At 46.2% G+C, this 26867-nt stretch overlaps 1 protein-coding gene across 2 annotated transcripts in view; it reads left to right on the plus strand.

Annotated features, from left to right (window-relative positions):
• Positions 1-23188, plus strand: part of MYOCD (myocardin) — a 90887-nt gene extending 67699 nt beyond the window's left edge. Inside the window, exons 8-14 of one of the 2 annotated variants that reach the window (XM_027130278.1) lie at positions 2892-3136; positions 4799-4952; positions 12073-13011; positions 15105-15248; positions 16552-16680; positions 19595-19652; positions 21990-23188. In XM_027130278.1, the coding sequence (XP_026986079.1) occupies positions 2892-3136; positions 4799-4952; positions 12073-13011; positions 15105-15248; positions 16552-16680; positions 19595-19652; positions 21990-22564 (2244 nt within the window). In that variant the 3' untranslated portion in view covers positions 22565-23188. The remainder of the gene's footprint in view (positions 1-2891; positions 3137-4798; positions 4953-12072; positions 13012-15104; positions 15249-16551; positions 16681-19594; positions 19653-21989) is intronic. The other variant, XM_027130279.1, reaches the window with a different exon arrangement.
• Positions 23189-26867: the final 3679 nt, after the last annotated feature.

A 26867-nucleotide genomic window follows, 5' to 3' on the forward strand; every position in this document is an offset into this window, starting at 1 on the left:
ACCTAAATGTCCATCAAGTGAAGAATGGATAAATAGGGCATATCCATTCAATGGAAGATTATTCAGCCAGAAAAGGGAATGAAGCCCTGATTCTTGCTATGGCGTGAATGAACCTTGAAAACATGCTGCGTGAAAGAAGCCAGACACAAAGCACCACAGTGTCTGATTCCATTTTTATGCAGTTTTCGGAATGGGCACATCCGTGGAGACAGTAAGCACGTTCGTGGTTTCCAAGGGAAGCGGGGGATGGGGAGTGACCGCTTAATGGGGATGGAGTGACTTTTCGAGGTGATGAACATGTCCTGTAGCTGGGTAGCAGTGATGGTCGCACCCCATTGTAAATGCGCTAAATGCCACTGAATGGTGACTGGGGATTTCTGTGTTCCTTGTATTTTACTGCAATACAGAAGGAGAGTCCCCTTCCCCAGGTGGCCACAGCCCCCCATCAGGGCCAGTAGCCTCGGGAGCAGACCTGGGGCTGGATGTCCGTCTCCCTCCCCCCTCAGCAGGGTCTGCAGCAGTGTGACCGTTACGGGGCAGCCTCGAGTGTCATGTGAGACATGCAGAGGAGAGACCTCACTGTGGGTTAGGAAAGGCTTCCCAGGTGAGCCAGGGTTTGAGCCAGCCTCGAAGGATGAGCCGACGTCAGACAGTAAGCAGAGGAGGGAGTCCCAGATGGCAGAAAATGACAAGGAGAAGAGTCAGGAGGGGTAAGCCATTGGAGAGGAGTATGTTTAGGCAGCTTGGTGATGGTCTCCTTTGCAGGCTGGAGTTTGGACTTCAGTGTGCCGTGCGGGATGGACAAACTGAGTGCAGGTGGCTTGGGGGGCGTGCTGCGTGCCCTGCGCAGTATGTGTGCGAATTCGAGGCAGAAGGCCTTTAGGAAGTCGTGCCCTCTCTAGCTGCAGGCCCCACCACTCCCTCTTGCCTTACACTAACTTGCTTTATACATTCATGCCCAAGTCTTAAACCACTGGATTTGGGATCCAGGTCTGCTTTAGAAAGATGACTGTGCTCCCCTTCTATCGGCCATGCAGTTCTAGAAAGAAAACAAAAGCAAACCCACAGCCTTAGTATCCTCTGGTGTCAAAAATATGAAACTGTACAGTTCCAGGGATTCGGAGTTCCATGGGTTCAGCAGCCTTTGCCCCTCACTATCCAGAGAAAATGGTCCGATTTTCGTACCTTCTAAAACGTTCAGAGTCCCTATGTTAAGGCGACAGATAGAGAAAATGCCTTAGCCCCTGACTTAATTGCTAGACCCAGGGCTGCAGCTCCTCCAGACAAGCAAGTTCTAGGAGTGGGAGCGGAGGCTGCACCGGAGCAAAGCAGGGCAGAGCTGACTGTAGGAGCCCTGCAGAAACTCTCCCAAGTGCAGAAGACTGATTCATTACCTGGAGCGCTAACCGATGAATGAGCAGGGAGGAGAGCCCCTAGCCCACGGGAATACTTGAGTTCATTGTTCATTGGTCTCCAAGAAGAAGCCTCCCTGAGAAAACACAAAAAAAAGGCTTCGGTGGAGGGATGCGCTGAGTCAGAGAAAACTTTTGTGGTTAAAACGGGGAAGCTGCCCAGTCACAACATGCCCGCCAGCTATTCAGGAGCCCCCTCTTCTGGACACTGCTGGTACCACACCTTCCCTCCCACTTGTCCCCAGATCCTCAAAAGACTCTACCATCACCATGTCTATGTTCCTTTCAATCTTCTGTAATAAAGTCAGGGTTTGGAAATGTATGTTTTTTAACCGATTCCAGTATGGATCTATTGCTTTCCAATCTATGGAGGCTTTTGGATTTTAGGAGTGGGTTATAAATATAATCACACTGTCCTTTGAAATCTGTTATTATTTCAACAGTATGTTTCACCATCCTTCCATTGTACTGAGATCGAAAGTAGAGAATGTTTTTCCCAACTTGCAAGTGAGGTAATTGAGATGTCATGTAGTTGGATGATTGTACCATGTTCAAAAATGTGTCTTCACTTCCGAGCCTGTGTCCTTAACTTTTTTCAAGGGTCCAAATCGTGCTCCATGATGGGTAACTTCTGGAGAGGTCCCAGTGGGTGACTAACCCTTCCTGTAGTCAATAAAGAATCTTTAGTTCAGAGGATGTCACTTCCTGATCTTATATCAGTGTTTGATGGGAAGGGGAATTGATCTTACGTGTGAGGTAACAAAGGTCCACGTTCTGGATTTTCAGAGGCAAGCTGAACTTCATCTGAGTTTACGTCATAAATAAGTCAGCGTGCTAAGGGCTTCACTAAAGGTGATTACATGCATACAGATGAAAGAGCTTTCTTCTGAATCCACCCCAAGAGCAGAATATCTCCTTCGTTAGGCCGTCAGGTGGTTTTAGGTTAAGAAGTTGTCCTCGGGCTTCCCTGGTGGCGCAGTGGTTGAGAGTCCGCCTGCCGATGCAGGGGACACGGGTTCATGCCCCGGTCCGGGAAGATCCCACATGCCGCGGAGCGGCTGGGCCTGTGAGCCATGGCCGCTGAGCCTGCGTGTCCGGAGCCTGTGCTCCACAGCGGGGGAGGCCACGACAGTGAGAGGCCCGCGTACCACAAAAAAAAAAAAAAAAAAAAAAAAGAGAAGGTGTCCTCATGAAACACAAGTGTACCTCTCCCTCTCCTCCGGGAAGGAAATTCTCCTGGAGCCACTTCTAAGGCTCACCCTGCCTCAGGGGTGTCCTTCCTTTGCGATGCACTTGCAGTGGATTTGCCCGTTAGGTACCTTAACGTCCAGGGTCTCTTTGTGCATCCTGCCTTTGCTGTATTGTGTGTCGGGGGTTCAGGAACATCCATCCCATGAAACCTCCTAGAGATAATTCATGATGCCAAGCCATTCCCATCCATCACCTAAAGCACATGCCGTTTCTCCATCCGCTTTGCAGTCCAAGTCCTTGAGCGACAGTAAGAACCGCCACAAAAAGCCCAAGGAACCCAAGCCAAAGGTGAAGAAGCTCAAATATCACCAGTACATCCCCCCGGACCAGAAGGCCGAGAAGTCCCCTCCGCCCATGGATTCCGCCTACGCCCGGCTGCTCCAGCAGCAGCAGCTGTTCTTGCAGCTGCAGATCCTCAGTCAGCAGCAACAGCACTGCTTCAGCTACCCCGGGCTCCACCAAGCTCAGCTCAAGTAAGTCAGGCAAGCCCAGGCTGGCGCCTGGGGGCAGACGCTGCTGGTGGCTTCTCCGGCCGAGGCCCCCGGGCCAGCCCCTGGGGACCCAGCGAGTCCTGCGCTGCACCGCATCCTGGTCGGGTGTGTTTAGAGTATGACGTTCAGAAACCACGCCCACTTTTTCAGGGACGGAAGGCCGGGAGGAAGCAGGTACATCAGTGCCCCTGATAAGAGGCCTCTTTGGGGAAAGTATTAGCACTAGAGAACGGAGGGGAGGAGCCATCTAAGAATGTAACGCTGGAATTGGGAGCTAATCCAATACTGATTACGTTTTAGGAATTGGCTCAGGGCTGAGTGACTGGGTGACAGCCTCAAAGATTGACTCCTGAGCCCAGTGTGTGATCTCACAGTTAGGTCACCTTGTAAAGGGTCTTTCCCCTCAACCATGAAGTTGGGATGTAGGTTCCCCCACCTGCCTCTGTTCAGCCTCAGGTCATGCTGGTGATCGTGCCACGTGCTGTACGCGATCAAGCTTCGTGCGCACGCTCCTTCCTCCCCAGGACAGGGCATCTGCTAAATCACAGATGGACGGGCCTCTCCCGTGGCCACAGTCTCCACCACTCCCTCTTGTCTCCCCAAAACTAGCTTGAGGGGTGCTTGCCACTTGCCATCTGGCCCACTCTGGTTCTTCCTCACTCTGCCACTTCTACTGATTTATTATTACGTTGCACTGATTATTATTGCTGATGTATTTATTATTACACGCCTGATCCTTCTGGGCAATTAGCTTGTGATCCAGTCTAATTGCAAGCCACCCCCTAAGGGTTCTGGTCACCCAGTTTTCCCCACACTGCCAAGCAACTCTCTGACACCAGCTGGGTGTTCTACAATTCAACTCAATTCCGATGCTCTCTCCCCGGAGATCGTGTCAGATCCCGCAGGTTGAGGGCTCAGTCCCACAAGACTGTCCCCTCCCCCTTCGGACACCAATCACAAGTCCAAGTTGTCACCTGTGCTTCTGACAGACCAGCTACAGATGGGAGGTTCCAACAGTCCCCTCCTTGGGTTCGATTAATTTGCTAGAGTGGCTCAGGGAACTCAGAGAAACATTTTACTTACTAGGTAACCGGTTTATTGGAAAAGCATGTAACTCCCCATGGGAACAGCCAGATGGACGAGACGCTTGGAGCAGGGTACATGGGAGGCAGGCAGAGCATCTATGGCTCCTCCAGGTGCACCAGTCTCCCCAAATCTCCACATGCTACCCAACCCGGAAGCTCTCCAAACCCCATCCTTTTGGGTTTTTATAGAGACGTCATTACATAGGCACGGTTGATTAGATCATTGGCCATTGCCGATCAGTTCAACCTCCAGCCCTCTGTCCTCCCCAGAGGTCGGGAGCGAGACTAAAAGTTCCAACCCTCTAATCACATGATTGGTTCTCCAGGCCACCACCCTCCATCCTTAGGTGGCTTCCAAGAGTCACCTCATTAGGATAACAAAAGACAGCTCTGCGCTCTCATGACTTAGGAAATCCCAAGGGTTTTAGGAGCTAGGCCAGAAACCAGGATGAAGACCAAATATATATTTCCTATTCTAAATCACAGTATCGCACCCCCAGATGTATAGCTGACTGTATTTGATGATATTTTAAGTGCCTCTTTTCTGTTTGTTTTTCAGGGAACCAAATGAGCAGGTGGTCAGAAATCCAAACCCTCCTTTAGCACCGCTGAGCAATACCCCTTTGTCTCCTGCCAAAAACAGTTTTTCTGGACAAACTGGTGTCTCTTCTCTCAAGCCAGGCCCACTCCCATCCAACCTAGATGATCTGAAGGTATACGGTTTGACATGATTTTCTTTCTTTCTTTCTTCTTTTAACAAATATATATATTTTTAACCACTGTGGTTGGATACCCAATAGAACAGAAGACTGGGGGCTCCCAGCTCAGCTCTTCTCTTAATGTTTCTGCCTCTCACATTCCTCCTTTGCAATGAGTCATTGTAAGAGTCAAATAGAATCGTATACGTGCTAGCCCTTAGCGCAGAGGGCGGCTTTGAGATTGATACAAGTTTCCGATGGCCAACTTCACGATGAACTTTTACCAGTCTCTTGAAGTAAGAAAAACAAGAGCCACGTCAAGAGCTTTTCATGAATCTAACTGCGTTCAATATATCTGACCAGTCTTTATCTGAAGTATTTATTTCCCCACAATGTTTTGAATGTCAAAACGTCCTTTCCATCGGGAAATGATGGCAGCAGTGGATAGAAGTTGAGTGTTTCTGGTGTTTTATTTCTTTTTCTTCCATCAGGATGCTATTAAATACGGAGAATAGTCCTTACTCAACGAGGTAAAACGTTGGGAACCCTATGTCGATAATACAATTTAAGACCAGGTGCTGTTCTATTATGAAATCCCCAGTTCTGAGAACTTCTGCCCTGAAGTGTAGCAGCAGCTTGTTAAGGGATACACGTGCGCTAGCAGTTGACTCTGGATCACACTCATGGATCTCTGTTCACTGAAAGGACGCTGGCCTTTTGAGTTGAACCTGGTGTGTTTCAGAGCAGTCCTCAGGATCGCCAGATTCGTCTGTCCGGTGTTTACAAAAGGACAGAAAAGGATGGAGGCAGGGCCCTTCCGGGTCTCCAATGCGTGGGCACACCTCCCTCTAATGCCTACTGCAGCTCCATGATTGCACCTCTTTACCTAGTTTCCACCCCACCGATTACTCTTCTCCCCAAGAGGATCTTATCATTTTTCCCCCAAAACACTAAATTCCTAAAGGCCCCCGTGGTCCTCACTGGGCCAGTCCTATGGCCCTTCCCCAGCCCTCAGTCCTCCTTGGTCATCCTTCTTCCCATGCTCAGCCCTCAGTCATTCTCTCCTTTGGGGGAAAAGTAGGCTTGGGACTCTTTCAAATTAGAGGAAGTTCAGTGGCCACCAAATGTCAACACTGGTAGATAAAATGTATCTTGGGCTTTGATATCAAAGGTTTCTCTGTTCCTTACACTTGGAATAAAAATGCTTAGGTTTCGTCGAGTTTGTTTCAGTTTGGCAGCTGTAAACCTAGAGGAGGACGTCAGGTGTATGATGTTGCTCTGCAGAGCGGTGGCCCCTCACCCTCCACACCCCCGCAGATCATCAATCCATAGAGACAGAAGTAGCTCCTCTCACCTGGAAGACTTTATGCTAAGTGAAGTAAACCAGACACAAAGGGACAAATATTGTGTGCATCCACTTCTGTGAGGTCCCTGGAGTCCTCAAATTCATAGAGGCAGAAAGTAGAATGTTGGTTCCCAGGGGAGAGGGGAATAAAGTGTGAGTGTTTCATGAGTACAGAGGTTCAATTTGAGATGATGAAAAAGTTCTGGAGATGGGTGGTGGTGATATTTGCACAACATCGTGAATGTACTTAATGCCACTGAACTGTACCCTTACACATTATTAAATGGTAACTTTTATGTCATATGTCTTCTTCAAAGATTTTTTTTTTTTAAGTAGTCTATCTCTGGATGGGAGCTCATATCACGTAGGACTGGAGATGTCTTGGCCCCAAAGAAAACATAGTCCAGCTATGATGTGCCTATCAGAGCCCCTAGAGGTGGTTTCCTTGGCGTGCACATGCGCAGAATCATTGGCTGGTTATAGTTACAGTAATTAACAGAGGTATAAGGAGATGGTGGTGGTGACAGTGGGAACTACCATTTTTTGAGTATAAACCATCGGTCGGCCAGCTTTCAGAGGTTTGCTTTAGAATTGAGTTTGGGAGTGTTCCTTCCTCTGCAATTTTTCGGCATAGTTTCAGAAGGAGAGGGGTTAACTCGTCTCTAAATGTTTGATGGAATTCACCTGTGAAGCCACCTGGTCCTGGTCTTTTGTTTGTTGGGAGTTTTTAAATCACAGTTTCAATTTCAGTACTTGTGATTGGTCTGTTCATATTGTCTATTTCTTCCTGGTTCAGTCTTGGGAGATTGTACCTTTCTGAGAATGTGTCCACTTCTTCCAGGTTGTCCATTTTATTGGCATAGTAGTCTCTTAGGATCCTTTGTATTTCTGTGGTGTCCACTGTTTACTTCTTTTTCGTTTCTAATTTTATTCATTTGAGCCCTCTCCCTTTTTTTTCTTGATGAGTCTGGCTAAAAGTTTATCAGTTTTGTTTACTTTGAGATTTGGTTTAATTTTTGCCCCACAAGATAAGTTTTAAATGTAAACATAATAAATCAGGATCTTAAAGAGGTTAAGTGAAATGCAAGTTAACCAGCTTCTACGTGACAAAACTGGGGCTTGAACTCAAGTGACTGATATCAAAGGCTTTGCTATTGTCATTCTTGAGAGTGGAAAGGGGGCGGGGGGTAGACGGGAGAAACCTGAACTGGGCTTGACTACTGGGTGTATGGGGAGAGGTGTCACCTGGGAGAGTTACAGCAGGAGCAGAAATTGGGAGGGTAGACTGAGGAGATGGTTTCAAGGTATGTTGGCAAGTTCATTCAGTTTAGAAAAGTTGAGCACAAGTACCAGGAGGACAACCAAGAGAAAAAGTCTAGGCAGTTTCCATCAGTTAGACGTATATTAGCCTCGCTCAGCTCACCTGTGCTGTCAGGGATAGGAACAGAAATCTTGGAATCGTTTGTATAGTGGGGAGGGTTGGAAGTAGAGCAGCAAGTGAGATAGAAGGAGAACAAAATGGAAAGAGTGGGAGGGAAGGATGGAGAAGGCGGAAAGGAAGGAGAGAAGAGGAATAAAGGAGGTGAATGATGGAAACATTTAGGGAAAGGAAGAAATCAGAGGACTTAATGAAGGTAACCCTCAAAAAAAGTAATCAGAAAGGTAAGGCAATGAAGGTGATGTTTTCCAGAAAAATGCTTATGTTTTGCTTCATAGAAGTAAAAGGGGAAGGGCTTCCCTGGTGGCGCAGTGGTTGAGAGTCCGCCTGCCGATGCTGGGGACACGGGTTCGTGCCCCGGCCCGGGAAGATCCCACATGCCGCGGAGCGGCTGGGCCCGTGAGCCATGGCCGCTGAGCCTGCGCGTCTGGAGCCTGTGCTCCGCAACAGGAGAGGCCACAACAGTGAGAGGTCCGCGTACCACAAAAAAAAAAAAGAAAGAAAGAAAAAAAAAGAAGTGAAAGGGGAAAGGCACTGAGAAAAAAATTTGATTTCTCATTAAAAAGTTCTAAGTGGAAATTTGACAGTATATGGATTTTTTTGTATCCTGCTTCTAACAAACTGGAGAGTCAGAGAACCAGAGAGCATGGGGGGTCGGGGGAGGAGAGAGAAAGTAAATGGGAAGTTTAAAAAATTGGGAAAATATTTGATGGATATTAAGAAATAATTATTCATCTTTTTAGGTGTGATAATGATCTTATATCTATATTTTTTAAGTACTTACTTTTTAGACAAAGATACCAAAATATTTACAGATTAAAATGTGTAACTTGCTTCCACATAATTCAGGAAATGTAGGGGAAGAAGTAGTTTGGGGTGTAAATCAAACAAGATTGGCGTATAAATGAAACAAATGCGGGCTGATAATCGTCAGAGCTGGTTAATGGGTTTGTGGGTTCGCTACACTTTTCTATTTACTTTTGTGTATGTTTGAAATTTTTCGTAATAAATGGTTTAAAGTTTTATCAACGATTAAAACCCCAGGGAGGGACTTCCCTGGTGGTCCAGTGGTTAAGACTCTGTGCTTCAAATGCAGGGAGTGCGGGTTCGATCCCTGGTCGGGGAATTAGAATCCCACATGCTGCATGACACAGCCAAAAAATTAATTAATTAAAAAAATAAAACACCAGGGAATGTAAGAAAGAGGTTTATACAAATCTTTGTCCCAGGCAAGCCTACACAGCATAATATTCTGAAATTTATAGCAAACTGGACTGAACAAGTATTCATTTTATTTTAGAATATGAGCCGCAGTATTTAATAATGTTGTTTAAATTATTCAGTGCCAGAGCAGATTCTAAAAATAAACATAGAGCTCATTAATTTTAAGTAACTCTAAATTAAAACAGTAATGAGCTGCCATCTTGCACTTTTTCAAACCAGCAAATCTAAAAGAAAATGGTAAAACAATGCTAGCCAGGCTGGGGGGCCAAGAGCGTATTTTATTGCTTGTGGTACGGTAAGTTATTCAAATCCTTTTTGAGATAACTTTTAAAATAACTCTTAATGTAATATATATTCACTATTGAAATATGATAGCGTATAAAAAAGTGAAGAGTATTTTTTTTTTGGTTGCACATCATGTGGAATCTTATTTCCCCGGCCAGGGATCGAACCTGCGCCCCCTGCAGTGGAAGGCGCAGTTTTAACCACTGGACCAGCAGGGAAGTCCCAAGTATTTTAAAAGACAATTAACTCACAGATTCTGTATCCTTCTAGACTTAAAATATGCATGAACGTGTTTGGTTTTAAAATAATTATTTTAAAATAATTATGTGAGCATATACTTCGGGCATGCTCTTTTATTTTATTTATCATGGACTTTTTCATAACGTTTAATATTCAATAAGATTTTTCTTTTTAATACTGGCATATCATTTCTCCACCTCGTTGACATCCCTCTATTGGACTTTTAACTTGCTTCCAAATTTTTGCTATTAAAAATATAATTTGTGGGCTTCCCTGGTGGCGCAGTGGTTGAGAGTCCTCCTGCCGATGCAGGGGACACGGGTTCGTGCCCTGGTCCGGGAAGATCCCACATGCCGCGGAGCGGCTGGGCCCATGAGCCATGGCCACTGGGGCTGCGCGTCTGGAGCCTGTGCTCTGCAACGGGAGAGGCCACAACAGTGAGAGGCCCGCGTACCGCAAAAAAAAAAATATATATATATATATAAAATTTGTACACACATTTATTAATTTCTCTAATTATCTCCCCAGGCTAAATACATGGGAGTGGAACTTCTAAACCAAAATATATAACTATTTTTAAGAACTCTTGATCCATATGGCCCCATTCCTGTCCTGAACATTTGTGCCAATCTATTCCCAGAGGTAGTGTGTTAGGGCAGCACTTCTCAAGCCTGAATGTGCCCAGTGAACCACCTGGGGCTCGTGGTGAAATGCAGATTCTGATTTGATAGGTGTGGGGAGGGGCCTGAGATTCTGCATTTCTCCCGTAAGCTCCAGATGCTGTCTGATGCTGCTGGTCCAAAGACCACACTTGGAATAGCAAGGTATTAAAAAGCTTTTTTTCCTTAACATTTTTATTCAATTATTTTTCTGCTACTTCACTGACACAGTGTTATGATTCATTTCTTTGTCGATTTGATGAATACAAAGCCAGGTACATACTTATTTTATTTGCATTTCTTGGAACACTAATGATGGTGCACATATGTTATTGGCCATTTTTCTTTTAATTTTATCTTTTGTTTGTGAAGGATTGGATCATGTCCATTACCCAGCTTTATACTGGGTGTCAGTCTTTTTCTTTTGATACACTGAGCTTATGAACACTTTATTACTTGCCCTGCAATTATTGTTTTAATGAGATGACTGTTTGCATTTGCATTTTCTTCCAGTAGTTTTGACTTATAGTTTTCAATTTTCGTGGTCAATATTTTTATTATTACTTTCTTTGCTTTGAGGCTTGAAAGATCTTTCCCTGCAAAGTATCAGAAGAATATTTCCCTATAGATTTCTGGCTGTTTTATGGAATTATTGACATTTAGGTATTTAATATATTTCCCATTTTAATGACAAAAGTAATATGCTGATGTGGGCTACTTTGGAAATACAGATAAGGAGAACGATTGTTAACATTTTAGCATATTTTTATCTAGACATTTTCATCTTGCAAGCATAGGTTTAAGTATATATATATATATACACACACACACACATATACACACATACACGTTTATATAATTCTTACAGAAATAGAATCAAGCAATTCAAACATTTCTCACTTAATCATATACCATAAATAATTACTCATTATTCTATATCAACAAATAGCATCAGTTTTAATGGATCTAAAGTGTTCTATCATGTCTATCATATTTTTACATATCTGTGATTTATGAACACATGGAATTATTTCAACGCTGCAATTTTATATTTTATATATATATATATATTATATAAAATTGCAGGGTTGAAATAATTCCATGTGAATCAACGTAATAATAATAGCAAACACACTGCACTAACAATTTGCGAGGCACTACTCCAAGCCCTTTACAAATTTTAGGCCATTTTAATCCTCACAAAAATGTATAAGGGAGGTACTGTCAGACCCATTTTACAGAAAGATCACTGAGCTGGGAAGAGGCAGGGCCAGGATTTGAATGATGGTCTCATCTCCGCACACACTTCTCTCAGTATATGACTGTTACCAAGCCAGTCAGTAAAATTAGGACATCGATGGTGATGCAGAACTGCAAGGCTGAGAACCTGGTCCTGAGACCAGTAGCATCTGCATCCTCTGGGAACTTGCTAGAAACCCAGATTCTCAGCCCCCCACTCAGACCTGCTGAATCAGGAACCCCGGGCTGGGGCCCAGCTGTGCTGTAATGCTCTTGCCAGTGGTGGCAAAGAGGTGGTGGACAGGGCACTCAACTAGGATGCAGAGGTCCTGGGGCGTCAGCCTGCTTTGATGTTGTGGGTTGAGGGTTGATGTCCAAACCCAGGCAGGTATCAGTTTTCTCACCTGTAAAGCGGGGACAAGGACCCAGATGGGGGTTGGAGAGCAGTAGACCAGATAACCGCCGTGGTTCATTTGAGCTGGACATTTCTATAATCTGGACCCGTGAAAGCATGGTGTATGCCAATATTTTCAAATCAGTAAAATTGTGCAAAACCGTTGAACATCTGGTGTAGGGGAGGAAATCGGAAACAAGGAAGGGGACATTATAAAATCCCGTTCGTGATGTCTTAAAGTTTCTGTAACAAAAAATACATTTTTAAAAGATTGTCATTAAGCAGCACTAACGACGGCCTGGTTTCTTTAGGTCTCTGAGTTAAGACAGCAGCTTCGAATACGAGGTTTGCCGGTGTCCGGCACCAAGACGGCCCTCATGGACCGGCTTCGGCCCTTCCAGGACTGTTCTGGGAACCCTGTGCCCAACTTCGGTGACATGACGACTGTCACTTTTCCTGTGACACCCAGCAACGCGCTGCCCAATTACCAGTCCTCCCCGTCCACCGGCGCCTTGTCCAACGGCTTCTACCACTTTGGCAGCACGAGCTCCAGCCCCCCAATCTCGCCTGCCTCTTCGGACCTGTCGGTGGCGGGGTCCCTGCCGGACACCTTCAACGATGCCTCCCCGTCCTTTGGCCTGCATCCGTCCCCAGTCCACGCGTGCCCCGAGGAAAGCCTCATGGGCAGTCTCAATGGGGGTTCCATCCCTCCCGAGCTGGACGGACTGGACTCCGAGAAGGACAAGATGCTGGTGGAGAAGCAGAAGGTGATCAACGAGCTCACCTGGAAACTCCAGCAAGAACAGAGGCAGGTGGAGGAGCTGAGGCTGCAGCTGCAGAAGCACAAGAGGAGCCACTGTCCCGAGAAGAAACTGCTGCCTTTCCCGGCCGCCCCCATCAAGCAGGAAGACGCCACCTCCAGCTGTCCGTTCGCGTCCCCGCAAATAGCTGTGAAAAGACAGAGCACCTGCTCCGAGGGCCAGCCGCCGGCTCGTGAAGATGCTCAGCTCCTGCCCCTCGGGAACGCTCACTGTGCGGAGCCCTCGGGTCAAACCAGCGTACTTTCTTCCACATTCCTCAGCCCGCAGTGCTCCCCGCAGCATTCGCCCCTCGGGGCTGTGAAAAGCCCGCAGCACATCAGTTTGCCCCCCTCGCCAAACAACCATTACTTCCTACCCGCATCTTCGGGCGCCCAAGGAGAAGAGCACAGGGTCTCCTCACCTGTCGGCAGCCAGGTGTGTACTGCACAGGTAAGAACTCCTGGCCCCATGCCTGGTGAACCCGTCTTCCTGGAAGCGGGACGTGGACGTGCAGCTGCTACAGAGCTGACGTTGGAACTTTTCACGGGGAGGGTTCGCCACAAACCCAGTAGCAGCTGCCCGACGCCACGATGCACAAGCCTTTACAGTAGAGCGAACTCGCTTCCGAGACTAGCGTGGCTTGTTCTGGAAAGGGCTAGGTCATAAGTGGTTTTGGCTTTGTGGGATGTGCAGTCTCTGTCACAGCTCCTCAGCCCTACGCCTGGATCATGAAAGCAGCCATAGACAACTGGTAAACGAATGCACGTGGCTGTGTTCCAGTGAAACTTTATTTACAAAAACAAGCCAGGGGCTGGATTTGGCTCGTGGGGCTGTTCCCAGGACCCCTTGGTATCTAGCCTTACCATAGGCCAAACCAACTCATCAAGAGGGCCAAAGAGGGAGTTACCATGGCCATGTCATGGTCTGCACGGTGCAGATCTTTACCTACGGTGTGCCAGGCTCTGTTCTAGTCTCTGGGGATTAGTGCTGAGCTGGCCAAACAAAATCCCTATTCTCATGGGGAGACAGATAGTAAACAAAAGATATAAGTAAGTGTTTAACACATTAGAAGATGATACATTTTACAGAAAAAAGGCAGAGAAGGGAGATTAGGAGTTTGGAAGTTTACAACTTTAAAGGGAAGAGCCCGGGACATTTGAAGGAGGTAAAGGAGAAAACCTTGTAAATACTTGAGGCAAAGGCATTGCAGGTGAAGAAGGAGCAGCAAGTGCAAGGGCCCTGTGGTAGGAGCACGTGTGGAATGTTCAAGGACCAGAAAGAAACCAGTGTGTTTGGTGCAGAGGGAGAGTAGGGATGGCTTAGAACAGTGACCCGTTCAAAGACTAGACCAAGGTGACCATCCAGGACTTTCCTTTTATCCATGAAAACAAAGAATTATTAGGAAAGTCTCTTCGAGAAAGACAGTTACGTTATCAAAAGGTTCTGGAATCCATGTTATTAGAAAGGGAATAGGAAAAACACTTACATTAATTGGATGCCTGCCGTGTACCGGGTAATAAGAGGCATGTACATGAGTCATCTCATTCATTGTCACAACAACCTTACGAGTTCCAATTTATCACTCTTTGCTATTGAGGAAAATAAGGCCCAGGGAGGTGAAGCCAGTTGCCCAGCGTCGCAGGAACCTAGGTTTATCAGACTCTAAAATGCATGCCCTTTTCCCACTGAATAATCTCTACCCTGGGAGTATGAGGCGTGGCCATAGGTAAGGCGAATGCATTTTTATGAACCCACCAGAACAACACATTCACGTGAATGGTGCTCAGACCTCAGTCAGCACTCTGGGAGGAGCTGAAACTCACACGGATTACCATCCTCATTGACAACAGGTATTGAGCGCCTCATGGCCTAGGCAACAAAGGTAAAAATAGCTCTTGAAATATACAGCTGTGGACCAGAAGGGGCTCAGTTGAAGGATATGGATACTCTCAAGAAGAACTACCATTTGTACAGTCATTGATGGTTTACAAAGCACTCTTTGTAAAGACATGAATGATTCCATAATAAAAAAAAATTAAAAGGTAAAGAGCAATATAGGATAACATCACTGATGGGCACTTTTGACATTAAATGCCGCACAGAGCATGGCAGTGGGTGTTGACCATGAAGTGCTAGAAAAGTCTGGAAGGCTTTGCAAAGGGGTTGAACTTGAGAAGTGGAGTTGGAGAAGGAGGGTCGGGAAAAGATCATTCCATGTGAAGAAACACAGGGAGGGAATATGTCCAGGGCCCGGAGGGATTAGTAGAATTTAAGCTCGCAGAGGGAAATCATACTCGACTGTGGAGTGTCTTGAAGACTTATCCTGGTTAGATGTGGAGACCCTACGATGTAGATGTGTGGAAACCATGGAAAGTTTGTGAACAGGAAATGATACATCCAAAGCCAGATCTGAGACTTTGGTTATGGAATTCAGGGAGGTTTGGAAAGATGAGATACCAGGGCAGGAACTAGTTGTCTCAGCAAAGGTTACCCTCAAATATGCTGCTGGTGGCCATTTAATTTGTCCTTCTTCCTTTCTACAGAACTCAGGGGCACGTGAGGGCCATCCTTCAAGCTTCTCTCCCCAGCCTTCCAGCCTTCACCCCTCTTTCTCTGGAGCCCAGGCAGAGAGCAGTCATGGTGCCGGGGGCAACTCTTGTCCCAAAAGCCCAGGTGTACAGCAAAAGGTAGGCACCTGGGAAGAGGTTTAAACTGGGGGTTGGCTTTGCCTCTTCTCTCTCTGTGGCCCCTGTTCTCTAAATGTTGAGGTTCAAAGGCAGAAAGAAATTACATTTTGGATAGAAACAAGTCCACGTGAAAAGGACAGAAATGGATGTACAGATAAAAGTGAGGGTATTCCAAGGCACTGTTTCCAGGGTTCATCCCAGAAATCATGCCGACTAACACGGCCTTGGTATGTTTGCGAAACATCATGGCAAACAGACCTGGTTCAGTGAAGTTCAAGATTGGAGTCAGGGCTCATGGGAAAAAAAAGTGGAGAAAGAAGTAGTGGGTCCTCGGAAAGGACTGGAGAGATGCAGAAAGTTGGAATCACGGTGCAAAAGGGAAGAGATGTTACGTGTCAGCAGGTGGGACAATCGGGGATATAAAAGATGCGGATACATGTCAGCAGTTGGGACAATCGGGGATATAAAAGATGCGGGACACAGGGAATTCAAGGAGCAGTGAGAAGATGGTAAAAAGGAGACAAACGGGCTTCCCTGGTGGCGCAGTGGTTGAGAGTCCACCTACCGATGCAGGGGACGCGGGTTCGTGCCCCGGTACGGGAAGATCTCACATGCCGCGGAGCGGCTGGGCCCGTGAGCCATGGCCGCTGGGCCTGCGCGTCTGGAGCCTGTGCTCCATGGTGGGAGAGGCCACAACAGTGAGAGGCCCACGTACCGCAAAAAAAAAAAAAAAAAAAAAAAAAGGAGACAAACGTGAGACGGCCATGACACAAAAGTGCTGCAGGCCCCAGGGCAGGGCATCCTGAGGGGACAGAGACCCTGAAAGGTCCCGGACACTGCACAGAATGCTCTCACAATCCCCAAGGCTGGCTCATGAAGAGATACCCTGGCAACACCTGCCTGCAACTGTCTGCACATACATCCACTTAGGAATGAAACGGGGTGGGAGATAAATCACTCTGGAAATTCCTGGGTTGGTGGAGCTCTTCATGTCTGATTGGATGGACCCTTTGCTTTATTTTCTTTTCTCATCTCACTTTCTCCCAACAGACAGGGTGTACCTTAGAGGGGGGAAATGAATTTTCGAGGTTCCCATCCTGAGACGCCTCCAGCTTTGAGTCCATAGTGATGTGTACCATTGTTAATATGTATCTGTGGTATATATGTAACATAAATTTAAGCCCCAGCTTTTGTTTTGCCTTAAGTCAATGTTTGCAGAATTTAGCCTGTAGTTTCTAAAACAGAAGCTGTACCGTTTCCGACGCATGGATTGATTGTCTTTCTCTGCGTTTTACTCACCCAGATGGCTGGTTTACACTCTTCTGATAAGTCAGGGCCAAAGTTTTCACTTCCATCCCCAACTTTTTCTAAGTCAACTTCAGCAGTTTCAGAGATAAGCCAGCCTCCATCCTATGAAGATGCAGTAAAGCAGGTAAGCACATGATCTGGTCTTTACGGAAGAGTAGGCTGACTCAGTGGACGTGTTTTTACATGATGCGGCCTCACGCGTGGAGATTCTGTTGTTGAGCGTGTCTGTCACCTCCCTGCTGGAATGAGCAAAATGTCTAGATGCTCACTGTGGGGATGTGTTGTGTGTGTACAGATGCTGCCTGAGGCAGAGAGACAAGAGGTTGGCTGGACGCCCAGATGCCTGGGCTTCGTGCCAGCTGCCTCTCCCACTACCGTTGGGCAAGTATTCAACTTCTCTTACATAAAATGGGGACGATATCTACTGCATAAGGATTTCAGATGATGCAGCATTTATCACATTGTCCAGACATGGGATAGGTACTCAAATATACGAGAGGAATTGCTGGGCCAGTCGTTTCTAAGTTTCTTCCTAGCTTCAAAATTCAGTGATCCTAGTAAAATATGAATGGTTGTAGAAGCTGGGTAATCGTGGAGGTTTGTTGTAGCCTCCACTTGCATTTATGTTTGGAAAATTTTCAACTAATAAGTAAAAAAAAAAAAGAAAAAACCAGCAATGTGTGATCTTATATTTCAAATGGCCTGAATGTGGATAAAGTATCACGTGGCCCTCCGTGTGTGCTCAACCCAGAAAATACCATCTCCATCGGTGGCTGCCCCCTGGTATCCTGCAGAGCAAAGTCAGCCTGCAGTTAGATTTCATTTAGAAGAGAGAGTGTTTTAAATATCGGGAAATTTTATGCAAAACGTAGGCTTTCCCATTTCTGAAAAAAAAATCAGAGAACTGGCAACCCGGAGGCACATCTCTGCCAGACAACCATTGCCTGAAACAAAGTATCGTCGCCTCCTTGGATCAGAACATGTGTTCTAGCCTCTACCCCTCTCTCTCTCTTGCTCTGTGTTTGGCTTATTTACATGACCTGCCAGACCTTGTAGGCATTTAATGCAAATGATTCGTTCTCTAAGCAGTGCTCTCACCCATGTTGATCATTGATGCCTGTGTTTATTGGGACCCAGCTCTCAGAAGAGTGAGATCAAATTATGCCTCTGTTCTCCCCATTCCTGTCCCCTGGTATCTGTAAACATCAACACATCCTTCTTGGTTTCAAAAGAAAAAAAAAAGGCCAGGCAAAGTGGACTTCCATAAACGGACTCTGCTTCACAACTCAGATGAGCCAGAGGGGAAGGTGTAGTCCCTACAAACATTGATAGATTCCACAAGCTATCACAATGAGGAACCAGAGAAATGTGAACCACGTTCTTGGGTCACATCCTCAGCAACCAAATGGGAGGCAGAGCTGAGTCACCTCATTTCTTATTTTGTTTATTTGGGTTCTCTCTCTTTTCTTCTTGGTGAGTCTGGCCAGAGGTTTGTCAATTTTGTTTACCCTTCCAAAGAACCAGCCTTTGGTTTTATTGATTTTTTTCCTATTGTTCTTTAATTCTTCCTTCCTTCTGCTGACTTTAGGTTTTGTTTGTTCTTTTTCCAGTTCTTTTAGGTGGTAAGTTGAGAATTTTCTTGTTTTTTTGAGGAAGGCACGTATCACTATGAATTTCCCTCTAAGAACTGCTTTTGCGGCATCCCATAGGTTTTGTACGGTTGTGTTTTCACTGTCAATTGTCTCTGGATATTTTTAAATGTCCTCTTCGATTTCATTGCTGACCCACTGGTTTTTTTAGTAGCATGTAGTTTAGTCTCCATGTAAGCATTTTTTTCTTCTTTCTTTTTCTGTGGTTGATTTCTAGTTTCATGCCATTGTGATCAGAAGCGATGCTTGAACTAACTTCTGTCCTCTTAAATTTGTTGAGGCTTGTTTTGTGTCCTACCCAAGTCACTTCAAAGTGATAAAAAAAATGGCCATACTATATATGTGTTAAGGTGCCCATCTCCTGGGATGGAAGCTTCTCAAACAACTGAATTCACTCTGAAGAACTCTGGGCTGGGGAGCATTCTGCCTCCTTTTCCCCTTCTTTTGTTGTAATAGATTGTTTTATTCAGTAGTTTTCCTGTCCAGAATTCATACTGAGCTTTAATCACACATGGTTCAAAAACCTTTAGTCAGTGACACCCATATTCATAGCTGCATTATTCACAAAGGCCAAAAGGTGGAAGCAACCTAAGTTGGTTGAATGGATGAATGCATAAACCATTGATGGATGTATGGATAAACCAAATACATATTCTGTACATGCAGTGAATATTACTCAGCATCCACAAGGAAGGAGACTCTGACATACGATACATACAGTGTGGATGCACCTCGAAGACATTATGCTAAGTGAAATAATCTAGCTGTAAAGGGAAAAATGCTGTATCAATCCACTTATCCGAGGTACTCAGAGTTGTCAAATTCAGAGGGACAGGGCTTCCCTGGTGGCACAGTGGTTGAGAGTCCGCCTGCCGATGCAGAGGACACGGGTTCGTGCCCCGGTCCGGGAAGATCCCACATGCCGCGGAGCGGCTGGGCCCATGAGCCATGGCCGCTGAGCCTGCGCTTCTGGAGCCTGTGCTCCACAGCGGGAGAGGCCACAACAGTGAGAGGCCCGTGTACCAAAAAAAAAAAAAATTCAGAGGGACAGAAAATAGAACGGTGGGTGCCAGGGGCTGGGGGAGGATGCAATGGAGAGTTAGTGTTTAATGGGGACAGAGTTTCAGTTTTGCAAGATGAAGAAAGTTCTGGAGCTGGACAGTGGTGACGGTGGCACAACAATGTGAATGAGCTTAATGCACTTGAACTGCACACTCTGAAATGGTTGAGATGGTAAATTTTATGTTGTGTGTATTTTACCACAATTAAAAAAGAACAAACGCTAGCCAAACCTACTTCAAAAGCCTGTTGTGCTGCTTCTAATGATTTCCTACAGAAGCGGTTGCCATTTTTTAACTTCTCTGTTCTCCTTTGGTTACTTTGCAATAGCAAATGACCCAGAGTCAGCAGATGGACGAACTCCTGGATGTCCTCATTGAAAGTGGAGGTAAGGCATCAGGATGCCCTGCACCTGCATGTACTCTGGGGAGCAAACCTTAGGATCAAGGTCAGATGCTCATTGTAAGCTGGACCAAAAAGTCGTCTCAGGGTTGAGTGTCACTTCCTCTCAGCCTCCTGTCCACATTTGAAGCAGAGATAATGTGAATAGAAGGCATAGATGATGATTCCTCACTGCCTCTGTCCCGTTGTCCTCAGAAAGATTTTCATCAGTCGTTTTAACAGTTTTCATCTTTCAGCTCAGTCCGTGTTTCCCTAAATGTTTTCTCCTGCTACACCACTTGTCCCTACTGTTCTAATCCCAACGTCCCCCTCTTCTTAATTATAAGAAGAAGAAAGCAGATAAGGCAAGTTTTGTACTACCTACTCAAAATGAAATTTAATTGGTAATCTCCCACTGATGGCCCGTTCATGTTCACATGGCATTCAAGTAAAAAATGGTCAGTGTGTTCTTTTTGCCTCCTTTTAAGTCATTCATTTATTTCTTTTTTAAAAATTACATAGTATGTGCCTACAATTTGAAACCACACAAATGAGTAGGATCATGTAAGGAGAACGTGTGCATAGAAAGAAAAGACTCCAGATCTGAGCCCTTAAGTAACGACATTTAAAGTTTCAGGGAGAAAAGTGGCCAGGCATCATACTAGGTTCAATACTGTACCAGGCAAAGTCTCCACCTTTAGGGGGTGTGCGGTCTGGTAGGGGAGATGGGGAAAAAGCAAGTAAACAGGCAATTCTTCCATTGTAACAAGAGGGAAAAAGGAAAAGGTGGACACAGGGGTATGTATCGTTGTAAGTTTTGTGATGGAAAGATGAGTGGGTTCCTATCAGACACCCTTATATTTTTAATGACGTATGTTGGCAAGGTCTGCAAAGAGTCGGGGTGCAAGAGGGGAGCACGGGAGGTTCCAGGAAAGAAGAACAGTGATGAATTGATCACGAGTGAATTGAGTTTTCTGGAGAAACACAGTAGGATCCCTAGGCAGTATTAAGTGCCCCTCGTAGGCTTGACATCATGAAGTTAAAGAGAAACCGGGCAGCTTCATTGTGTAATTTTGCTCTTGAACGTCCAGCCGATCCAGGGCAGGCTCAGAGAAAACAGATGATAAGATTCATCCAGATGCGGGCTTTTGCCAAGGGAGTATGGTGACGGGAGAAAAGGACAAGGGGATCGAGGATATTTGTGAGAGAGTAATTACAATGGTGGCTCAGGAGTATAGACGGGACAAGAAGTAAAAACCAGAAGGGGCTGATGGATGGTGATAAAACAGCAGAGTTGGTAGGTTGGGGTGACCCCAGCTGGCTGAGAAGTTGTTGTCGTGGGGTCCTTATGAGGGGAGCTAGAGGAATAGGAGGAGATGGACAGAGAGTTGGCAATATTGATCGAAATCGAGCTTTCAGGGGGATGCAGTGTTTGGGGACAACAAAGTCCAGGCTGTGTCCGGCAGAATGGGAATGGCGGAATCAGCTGGGTTGGAGGGATGGAGTGTCAAGGAACGGAGAGGCCAGCTGGACAACGGGTCACTTCTGGGGATGCTGAAGGCACAGAGGATGGCAAGAGTTGAAGTGGGAGGAAAACAATGAACCGGAAGTAGAGTTTTCAGTGGATGAAGAGGAGGGGCCAGGAGACTGGGGGGCGGGGGCGGGGCCAAGGAGAGCAGCATGACCCTCGAATCCACTGAGGAGGGCTTCCCTGGTGGCGCAGTGGTTGGGAGTGCGCCTGCCGATGCAGGGGATGCGGGTTCGTGCCCCGGTCCCGGAAGATCCCACATGCCGCGGAGCGGCTGGGCCCGTGAGCCATGGCCGCTGAGCCTGCGCGTCCGGAGCCTGCGCTGCGCAACGGGAGAGGCCACAACAGTGAGAGGTCCGCGTACCGCAAAAAAAAAAAAAAGAAAAGAAAAGAAAAAAACCACTGAGGAGCTAATAAGAATGAGGGGGAGTGACAATCAGAACGTGGCAATGGGAAAGGACCTGATGACCCATCTTCTGGCTCTGCAGCAAAGGAACCCCCAGTGAGGGTGTAACGGAGGATGTAGTGTCCTCAGGGGACAGCCAGGTGTCAGTGAAGAAGCAGGTAAAAGAACCTGCTTTGAGCAATCAATAATCACAGAGTGGAATTTCCAGCAGGAGAGGGTTTGGGTAGAGACCCAAGGGAAGAACTGAGGATATACAGAGCAGTTTGGGGATCAGACTGGGTGATGAGCAGTGACCCGAGAAGCATGGCCATCTCCTGTGTCTACACGTAAGTCATTCATTCCAGAGATTCATGCACGTGTCATGCTCGAGCGGAAGTGCTTGAACAATTCCCATTGTGTTTTACCAACAGAAATGCCAGCTGACGCCAGAGAGGACCATTCATGTCTTCAAAAAGTCCCAAAGATACCTGGGTCTTCTCGAAGCCCCACTGCTGCCCTCCCCGCCAAGCCCCCGGCTTCCTTTCAACCAGCCTCTGCAGGAGGCCAGCTCTCCTTCGATCACTACGGCGCCGACAGCAACGAGCACCTTGAAGTCTTATTAAATTCCCAGAGCCCCTTGGGGAAGGTGGGCGACGTCGCCCTTCTGAAAATCGGGAGCGAGGAACCCCCTTTCGATGGGATGATGGATGGATTCTCCGGGAAGGCTGCGGAAGACCTCTTCAACGCGCACGAGATCCTGCCGGGCCCCCTCTCCCCCATGCAGACTCAGTATTCACCCTCTTCCGTGGACAGCAGTGGGCTGCCCTTAAGCTTCACGGAATCTCCTTGGGAAAGTATGGAGTGGCTGGACATCACGCCACCCAGCTCCACCCCGAGCTTCAGCTCCCTCTCCACCGGCGGCCCCAGCATCTTCAACATCGATTTCCTGGATGTCACGGATCTCAATTTGAATTCCCCCATGGACCTCCACTTACAGCAGTGGTAGATGCCTGACGCAGCGTGCTACGGAAGACCAGTAGGAACCCGGTGGGGGAGAGCACACAACCGTAAATACTTACATTATCCAAAAGAAGGAGGAGGGGGGTGGAGGAGGGGAAGGAGAAGCCGGAGAGAGTTAAAAAGAAGCAATGGAGACTTCTGTGACAACGAACAAGAGCAAATCGGAGTCTTTTCTATATAGATAGATAATGTAATATTTACCAGCCTTCAGTGACGGTTCATGATTTCAGCAGTGCACTCAAAAATATGCTTTTTCAGACCAAGAATGCCAAAAAAAAAAAAAAAAAATTCTTCCACTGCCTTTTCAAACACCAGTCTTTTTTCTAGCCCGTACTTTTTCTCAGGCATCGTTGGGGCATAATCTCACTTTGTAAGCTTTTCTCATGAATTTATTACACATACCGTGGAAAGAAGATGTAAGCTCTCTAGGGAGCACAGGGAAGCCAGTCCATCAGAGGTGATGGAGGACGCACCCATGATGGAAGCTGCTTCCTGTCTCTCCGTCACCTGGCTTTCAAAATAGAAGTCAGGCCCAGTGTCAGGTTCTTAAGGCAGAACAGAGGGACAGGACCAATCCATTCCCAGGGGAGTGAAGTGAACTCAGCGTCCCTCAGCCGCAAAGCTGCCCCGTTGCGGTGGCCCCAATTCTATCCCACTTCTCCAGCACAACCCCCTTTAGTGTCGAAGACTAGAGAGGACCATGTAGGCAGAGCAGAAGGACCTCCCTAGCCTCAGGAAGCCGTATCAGAGATCATTCAGACAGGACTAGAGAACATCGTTTCACGTGTCCTGGAAATAAATACCGTGGGTTACTATAACAGGACGATTATAGAAGTCAGGCTGCTTTTCTTGTTTTCTTATTGGTGGGAGGTGGTCCACCTCTGTTTACCTTTCTCCCGCTCTGCTTTTCTTTCAAGATATCAGTCCTTTCTTGCTCCTCTGTTGGAGATCTTTCCTTTTCTGCCCCACCATCGGGAGAAGAGAACTTCTGCCTTCTAACCAGCTGTCATACCCCTAATAAAGCCATATGTTAAAAAGCTAAAAAATCGAGGTTCTCCTGGAGAACTCATTCTCCGTATGCATAATCTGCTACAAAAGGAAGTCAAAAGAATGCCCTCAGGAAGAAACCAATGACTTGGCCCATTAGTCACAAAGCTGTCTCTACCCTCATTTGATTAATAGCAATCCCTGATTTGGGTTGCTCTGGGGAAATCGGAAATCATTATATAGTAAAGATAAATACGAATCATAGTTACAAGGAGAGAGTATTTCAGGTCTGGGTTTCTGAAAGAAAACACAATTGCACGTTGAAAAGGATGGAAGGAGAAAAGACGACGGTCTCGTGTGCATTCCTCATTACCTCTTGTGCTTTCGCTGGGAACTGAAAAACTTAACTTGCAGGATCGTCTCCCTAAGGCTCACTGTGGTTCCAGCTCACCGTTTCGTAGTGTTGCATGCTGTAGAAAGTAGCTATCGCTGTTTTTATTTTTTATTGAAATCACTAAGGCACTGTTTTCTTCGTTTGTAAAAAAAAAAAAAAAATTGTTCACTGTGCACTTATGGAGAAAATAACCAAACATGTTGTGATTTTAGAAGTTCTCTTTTTGAAAAAAACCCAAAGATTTAGAAGTCATTCCATTGTTAACTTGTAAACGTGTGTGAACACAGAGTGTTTTTGGTGACTGCTACTCTGAAAGCTGCCAGCTCTTATTGGGGGGTGAGGAGGGAAGGAGAGGGTTATACACACACACACACACACACACACACATGCATGTGTGTATAGATATATACATATGTATATGTATGTGTGTCTATATGTATCCATATATACACATACATATGTACATATACATACACATATGTGTATGTGTGTGTATCTTCAAGGCAGTGTTAGAGTTCTATACCAAAAGCCTTTAAGCCTCCATCTGCTGTGAAATGATCTTGCCGTTTCTCACTGCGAGTTCCTGATTAATCACCCAGATTACACGTTGCCTCTCTGTTTATGACTCATGGCTCCAACCCAGTGACTCACAGCCACCTGCTTACCATGAACAAGCGCGTCTTGACTGTGATGTGAAAAGACGGAAGAGCATCACCGTTGGTCGCTGGAAAGCGTACTGCCGTCTCTCACGGGAGAGCACCAGTGGAAGATGACAGTTGTTTTACATTCCTCCATCTGCGTTGTGCTTTAAAAGAGCCACACGGTACACTTTGCTTTTATCAGAACCAAACATCCAGAGGGGAAGATTGCCAGTCTCTTCTTTGACAATGAAGCTATGGAGAAGAAAACCTTCGTGACACATTCCTCACGTTTGTGTGTTCCTCAGACGTCGAAGTTGTATTCAGATCTTGATAAAGCTCACTGGTCCGTCCATTTCTCCTATGCCACGTTGTGTGATTTTTTTTAATGTTATTTTTGTCCCCCTTCCTTTGGAAAACAATCGCACAGCAATCTCTGAGACTCTGGTCTGAGTGTCAATTATTTTTTCCTTTGGGTATTTCTGTCTGAAGTGCTAGACTTGGTTAGGAGGCCCCTGTCTTTGTAAGACTGCATTTTCATTGGGATGTTTTTAGGATATGATCAGGCACTGACATAGACGCCTCACAGTGAAGACATTCGCTACTACAGACCAACACACAACCCAGAGCAGACTCCTGGATTGTTTTTAACCTCCTCCCACAGTCTTCACCCGCCATATTCACTGTCTCTTCGTAGATCAGATATGATATTTGCAAGATAAAACTGAGGATAATTGGGAGGAGGTTGAGGATTTTTTTTTTTAAGTTCTTTTAAACTCTTAGTTGTGTCTCCTTTTCTGGTGACAAATTGAGCATGACTAAAAGATGTACAGAGACTTAGGAAGATGGCCAGGGTCAAGGTTAGCTTGAAACTAGCCACATGTAGTTCTCTTAAGACCCCTGGGACCCCCCGTGGTAAAGCAGACCTGCAGACATTTGCAGCTTTTCCCAACGCTCGTGCAGTAGGTTCACGCTTATCCAGTGGAGTCAGGAAATTGCTTTGTGCAAATGATTTCATTAAGCCAGTGCTCATTAGAAGCTCTGCTTCTAACAGCGTTATTGAGATGACACACACTCTACTATAAAGCGGGGGGGGGGGAGGAAAGAAAGAAGGAAGGAAGTTGAAGGAAGGAAGGAAGGAAAGAAGGAAGGGAGGGAGGGAGAAAGAAGGAAGGAAAGGAAAGGAAAGGAACGGAAAGGAAGGGAAGGTCCTAATCTCTCAGTTCAACTAAGACTCTGCGTTATGAAAAGCAAATTGCAAAATTTTGGATGAGAAATGATTCTCTCCCATGAAATGATTGCACTGATAAATGAGGAAAGCAGGAGGGTCTTCACCTAAATAGTCAAGGGTCTGTGAACTGGTGGCCTTTGCCATTCAGAAACATTTATTTCCAATCTGAAAAAAATAATCAAAAACCTACCCCAAGCATTCAAGACAGTCCTTTTCCAAAAATGTTCAGACACCATCAGCTCTTCTAGAAACCAATGCTGGCCTAGCCGAAAACTCCCACATCCAATTTACTCATCCAGTGGCTAAGTACTCGATGTCTCACCTGTGCAAAGCACGCAAACCCCCAAATGGACAGCACCACATAGACTCTGCACAGATGGTTCAGATTTTGAGTGATTGGGGAGTTGCAAGAACACTGGGAATCTCTCAGTCCTCCAAGCAGAAACCCTTTACCTATGGTGACAAAGGGATCTGCGTTTTCCCGGAAGGTGGAGGGGAGGGCCCCTTTTTAGGGAAAAGCTGCGCCCATGCTAACATTTTTTTTTTCTTCTCAAACAGCCTCAATGTGTCACTTAGACATCTTTCCTTACTTGCACCACTTAAATCATCTATGAGAGCTGTAGGGTTTGTTTTCATTGCCAGATACAGAAGCCTCTTGAAAATCAGGGAAGGGTAAAGGAAACTTTTTTTTGGCCTCACCCCCTAATCTTGATCTTCAGAACGAGCTCTCCGGACCAAAGGGACACTTAAGGGTGGGGGGTGTCCACGGGGAGTCTCCATCTTTTAGGAGAAAAGCTGCAGGGTTGCGAGGGCAGCGTGGTCCCCCTTCAGGGCTTGGCTGTGGTGCTCACAGGGGAAGTCCACAGATGCACACAGTTTGCTATCAGCTATGAGAGAACTCGGATTAAAAGAGTCTGGAGTGTTCATTTTCCTATAAATCCAGTAGAAACCAACAGGGCGGTTCAGATGCTGAAACTGCTAATGCTTTATTAGATGATATCACTAGACACACAGAGTCCGGGTCCTAGAACAAGACGGT

Source organism: Aethalodelphis obliquidens, unplaced genomic scaffold, assembly GCF_003676395.1.
Source record: "Aethalodelphis obliquidens isolate GAN/ISIS:26980383/991018 unplaced genomic scaffold, ASM367639v1 scaffold38, whole genome shotgun sequence".
NCBI lineage: Eukaryota > Metazoa > Chordata > Mammalia > Artiodactyla > Delphinidae > Aethalodelphis > Aethalodelphis obliquidens.